A 6,131-nucleotide genomic window follows, 5' to 3' on the forward strand; every position below is an offset into this window, starting at 1 on the left:
TGCCCCTCTTGTACTGCGGAGCCCAGAACTGGACACAGCATTCCCAGGTGTGGCCTCACCAGTGCTCAGGAGAGGGCAAGGATCACCTCTCTTGACTTGTTGGCAACACTCCTCCTAATGCAGCCCAGGATACCATTTGCCTTCTTTGCCAGCAGAGCACATTGCTGGCTCATGTTCAACTCTGCAAAGCTGCTTTCCAGCCTGCCAGTGCCCAGCAGGTACCCCATATGCCTGGGGTTGTTCCTCCGCAGGTGCAGCACTTTGCACTTCCCCTTGTTGAGCTTCATGAGGTTCCTGTCAGCTCATTTCTCCAGCCTGTCAAGGTCCCTCTGGATGACAGCACAACCCTCTGGTGTATCAGCTGCTCCTCTTGCATAACCAGCAAACTTGCTGAGGATACGCTCTGCCCCATCATCCAGATCATTAATTGGACCCAGTGTCGCCCCTGGGGTACGCCATTAATAACTGGCCTCCAACTAGACTTCATGTCACCGATCACCACTCTCTGGGACCAGCCATTCAGCCAGTTTTCAATCCACCTCACTCTCTCCTCATCCAGCCCATACTTCTTCAGTTTCTCTGTGAGGATTTAAGGACACCGTCAAGGTAGACAATACCCACTGCTCTCCCCTCATCTACCAAGACAGCCATTTAATTGTAGAAAGTTATCAGGTTGGTCAAGCATGACTTCCGCTGTATGAATCCATGCTGGTGACTCCTGATTACCTTCTTGTCCTTCATATGCCTGGAAGTGTGAATCTTCCATCACCTTCGAGGAATCGAGGTGAGCCTGACTGGCTGGTAGCTCCCTGCATCCTCATTCCTGTCCTTCCCGAAGATAGGAGGGACATTTGCTTTCCTTTGGTGCTGAGACACCTCTCCCAGTCGCCATGATCATTCAGAGATAATCAAGAGTGGCCTTGCAATGACATGAGGTGGGTCCCTCGGCACTCATGGGTGCATCACATCAGGGGCCACGGACTTGTGTATGTCCAGTTTGCTTAAGTATTCTCTAATCTGACTCTCCTCCACTAAGGAGAGCTCCTTGCTCTAGACTTTCCCCTGGTCTCCAGGTCCTTAGGTTTCTTAAGGCCTTAGATGTCTGAGTTAAACATTCACATTACCACCGGGAACTTCTCTGGGGGCTTAATAACATGAGCTATAATCGTTTAGTGATCTGCTCACAGTGAAAAGGCCACACTCAATTTCAACCCACTCACCTATCCATGCCTACACAGGGGAGATGCCTTTAAAACTCAAAAATACCTTCCTGCTGTGATTTAACCATACATTTAAACAGTACCTGTGACATAATTGCATGGCTTCTGCAGCAGCTGTCCCCTCATCCAGCAAAGATGCGTTAGCCACATCCATTCCTGTGATATCACACACCATGGTTTGGTAATTTAGCAGGCTCTCCAGCCTGCCCTGGGAAACCTCAGGTTGGTAAGGAGTATACTGGGTAACCCTGTAAGAAAAGAATTCTGAGTTTGGGTCTAGGAAAATAAATGTGTAACAGAATTATGCCAATATGTAACTGAACTATGTCATAGGAAAAATAAATTGTAAAGCATAACTCACTAACATGAAAGTTTGTTAGAAAACAGTTATTTTTAGATGGCTGTAATTTATTACTGTCCTGGAAGCCTGAGAATATTTTCTCTTCTGGTATTGACTTGGCTTTTTACAGGAGAAGAATGCTATTTCTCCATTTTGAAAAGAGAAATTACTTTTAGAAGAGAGGTGTGAGTGCATCTTGAGGAAGGGAGAGGGGAAGTAGGCGCCGAGTGTGGGAGAATTGAGTCAAGTCACAATATCCAAATGAGAATGCTTAGTTTAATCATGTCTAGGTATTGCCATTATCTTTCAATACTGTTTCTGAAGCCCTTTACTTGCCAAGTCTTCTCCACTCATGGGAGGAAAGGCACTTGGCATTTCACAGATCAAGCTCAGAAATACGCAACTTCTTGTGAAATGACAGTTTCCATATACGTTAGTAGAGGGAAGTGAGACTGATGTGAGTTTTATCTACTGTTATTTGGAGAACAAAACCGTAGAGGCAACATAAGCAATTCCTTCGAAAAGGCAACAACCTAAGGCAAACACTCCATTATAACAGGCCAGAAAAACAAAGCAGCATGGGTCCAGGGATGAAAGGCAAGAACAGAGATCAGGGTCTCCTCTCACTGATGGAAATTTGGGTACTGGATTCCACGGTGGCTCAGGACAGACTTTACGCCAGTTTGAGTTCAGAGTAGTGGCCAGAAACAAGTGATAAGTGGGAACACTCGTGGCCTCTGTTTTCTAGCAATGGAAGAAAACAACAGTTTGTTTCCTGAATAGGCTGTAGTAAGCCCTAGACTTTTGAAAAATGCTTATGGGTGAAGGTATAATCTTTGAAGAGAGACTGAAGTATTTGGAAGCTGAAGTCATGTCAAGTCAATAGAAGGTAAGCAACAAAGATTTTTAAAGAACAAGCTGCAGAACCTGTGGTATAGAGCAAGATGAGAGGAGCAACAAAATAGTAATGCCAGAGGGCAGGTCAGAAAAAAGTCCTGAAGAAGAGAATGGAAGAGCTAGAAAGAAGGACATACTCAGTAAGTGAACTCAAAGTGTAATATATGATGCTAACGTATTTAGTGTCTATGTAAAGGATGTATTTGCTCAAATTTCTCACATATACTATTCAGTACAGTGACAGAAAGCAATAGCTATATATCAAATTAGATAATTATTCATCTTTTTCCCAAATATTGAAGGTTTTTCCTGCTTCTTAGCCGAGTCTAACTCTAAACTACGTAATCATCATATACTTTACTGCATGGTCCACAGTGAGACCATGTCCTGGGCTGCATGCAACATCTCAATACTAATAATTTTTTTTTCTCCATGGCTGCTAAACTCAGTTTTCAGCTTATCAGATAAATTTTCAATCTGGGAGTGTAAATATTTGTTTTCTGAATGGTCCCCCTGCCCACTCAGTTCTCACCAATAAAAAGAGTTAATCCCAACTCCTTTGCAAGTTTTCCTGCTTAGTAAAAGAAACTCCTCTGTACTTGAAGTTAATGATCTTACTTTCCCATTTGATTTAAGCTAAAGGCCTTTTTTTTGCATTATAACTTGCAGGAAGAGCGAAAAGTAGACTAATAAATTGAGATTAACTGAAATGCATTATGGAAATATTACTCAGTGCAAGAGAAGAAAAATAAAATCAAGCAGTTCATGTGGTGCAAAATTCTCTATTTTTTTTAAAGACAAAGCAGCTTTCTTAAGATGTGAGTAATGTTCACAACTCCTTGCTTGATGAGAACCCCCTTTCCTAAGATTTTATCTTATATAATTAGAGATAGACTTTGCAATGAGTGCTTCAAAGCAGACCACTCAAATCAGCTACCCAGAAACCTACTAAAAAAGCCTCAAGAATTTCCACTTATAGTTTATGCTCAAATGATTTTTTACATGAAGTTTTTATACTGTGTAAAATAAATAAATAAATCTACTCTTAAAGTGCTACTAAGAAGCTGCTAAATTGATGGTTCCCTTGAATAACCTCAATCCTACCCCACATAGCTGGGATAGTACACTATACTAGAAAACAGATTCAATGAAGCTTTGTGATTTCGATATTATGCTTTTGAATGGTAAACACAGTTGAAGTAAAACCAACCAATTTCAGAAAGGATGGAAAAAACTCAACCAAGAAATCTTGAATGCCAGTATTACCGCAAACTACAGAGCATGAACTTTAACAGTTGTACAGGTAAAGACACCTTTTATAACATAAAAACATTTATTTAAACACTTTATTTTTTTTTTGAAAGTTGTTTGGCACTGTCTAAGCATCTAAATCTTTTAATATAATAATTCTAATTCTTCACGATTTCTTCAAATAATATAGCTGGCTTTAGTCTGCAATCTGACTTCTGCCTGTATCTATACTACACGTTAAGTGACTTTTTAAAGTCATTTAAAAGCAAACTCTTTAAAAGCAAAAGTAATTTCTAAAGTAAACTTTTACATAAATCAAATCTCTAAAAAGCGTACTAAACCATCTCTCATTCAAAAACCCCCTCTCTTCTGCTTATGTTTGTTCAAGTGGCTATTCTGCACATAATTCAACTCCAGTACCAACGACATTAAAATGAAAAGGAAGAATTACCATCGTGGCAAGGAACACAACTACAAACTGGCTCTTGCTCAATCAAACTGGAGGAAAACATGATCTCCAGTCAGCATCTGGTCTGACCAAAAATACTTCTCTGGACAAACGCTCCCAAACTAATTAAGGCAGACAGGTCATGACACAAAAGAAACCTTCCATGACAAGCTTGTGGCATCTTTCCTAAGCCAGTGCCTGACCTTCAGGAGTTTGGTAGTAAGTGGCTTCAGTTTTTGTAGCTTTTATAACTCTTTGCTTTAGTTTAGTGTTTCGCCGTTTGCCTCATCCTACTCTCAGAAATACTTGTAAGAATACCAACCTTAAGATACCAATGAAGGTTTTAAAAGAAAACCTGGCATAAAAGCAAGAAGTATCTAAGAAGCATGCTTTCAGCCAAAAGCTAGGTCACTCATCAAAAGACCTGGCTTATGAAAGAGCAGAAGCTTTCGTACTTGGCAGTTGGGTTTGTTGTAGGTTTAACAACAAAAGAAGCAGACTATACATTAACTGCAAGATTAACAATTATGGCTTCTTTATACTGAAGTATAAAGTATATATCTTTAAGTATATATATATGAAGTATATATCTTGCTTCCACGCAAAGATTCAGAAAACTCCATTATCAAGCAATATTCAATGAACTTGTTCTTGATTAGTATTTGTAGGTGTACGGTCAGTAAGATCTAAGACTAAGCCTAATTTATTTCTTAATATACAGTAAGTTCTAGCAAAACAGTTCACCATGTATCTTACTTAGTAATTTTTCTATACTTTGACTGAATCTCTGGAAAGTTAATGTATTTGTAATTAACACAATATTTTTTCCCTTGTTATAAATCATGTTCTTGCAGTTTTAGACATCTGCGAGACTAATCTCATGCAATGGCAGAGCTAGAATTTATTTGGATTTCCAGTTATACAAAGTATTCTTTTTGAGATCTGACAATTAATAAGATGAAACAAACTTAAAGTAAGGACAGGCCACTAGTAGAATTTAAAACCAACATACATGAGCCACAGAAAAAAGATAATTCATACATCTGACAACACTGGAAAACTGAGACTGAAGTTCAGTCATGAATACATGAAATTTTAAAATTATTTTATGGACTGGACATCACTGTTAAGGCCAAAACTTAAACAAAACAAAACAAAAAAGCTGTATTTAATTTAAATAGGCACATACATAAATACTGCAGTGTGGAAAGATACTAGAGTAAAGCTGTCCAACTAGGAGCTATCCAACTGCAAGCAGTTCCATCCAGCGTGTAAAACTCCCAAATGCTGTAGCGTATATAGAGTTCCAGATGCATCACTTGGCACTTTATGCATCTTTGAAGAGAAGTTATAAGGATGTTCCTAGAACAGTATCTTACCCATGGGTTTGAGAAAGCTGGATGGTCTTATGATAGGGCATGGCGATGTGCCATTTTCCACTCAGAGCATAAACACTGAATTTACTGCCAGTTTGGCATGCTTTGTAGTTGCTTGTGCAGTCTTCTGTATCTGGTCTACAAGTAGAAACCAGCTGCGTAATGTTTATATCAGACTTTTGCACAGTGCACAGTAATTTTCAGAATGCAATGCATAAGTGCTGAGTGCTACTAGCTAATAAGTGTAGTAAGTTACACTACTGATGTAAAGATTGCAGGTGTCCTTGGTACAGGTACTTTATTCTTACATATTTAATGTCTGGGGGCAAAGTAATCAAGTGAGCTGTACTTTGGAGACCTCTGCCTCATGCTCCGTTGTATGGTATCAGTGTGCCTTTAAAGGCGTTCTTGATTTTCAAGGCCTGATAGGTATTTTTATCCATTTAAGCTCCCAAAATAAATACTACACTGTTTTGACATATACGTTAATAAGAAGCCTATATGTAAGCTGATTTCTGAAACCAAATATTCTTCACATCTTCAGTTATTCATTTACGTTCACGGCAGGGCACAGAATTAATTTGGTATGCTACTAGGGA

The 6,131-nt window shown here is 39.3% G+C and overlaps 1 protein-coding gene across 1 annotated transcript in view; it reads right to left on the reverse strand.

Annotated features, from left to right (window-relative positions):
* Positions 1–6,131, reverse strand: part of LOC104081051 (glycine dehydrogenase (decarboxylating), mitochondrial-like) — a gene marked incomplete at its 3' end in the record, with an annotated part of 19,813 nt that overhangs the window by 10,367 nt on the left and 3,315 nt on the right. Inside the window, exon 2 of the mRNA XM_009583644.1 lies at positions 1,304–1,468. Within this exon, the coding sequence (XP_009581939.1) occupies positions 1,304–1,468 (165 nt within the window). The remainder of the gene's footprint in view (positions 1–1,303; positions 1,469–6,131) is intronic.

The sequence above is a fragment of the Fulmarus glacialis genome, unplaced genomic scaffold (assembly GCF_000690835.1).
Source record: "Fulmarus glacialis isolate BGI_N327 unplaced genomic scaffold, ASM69083v1 scaffold8208, whole genome shotgun sequence".
NCBI lineage: Eukaryota > Metazoa > Chordata > Aves > Procellariiformes > Procellariidae > Fulmarus > Fulmarus glacialis.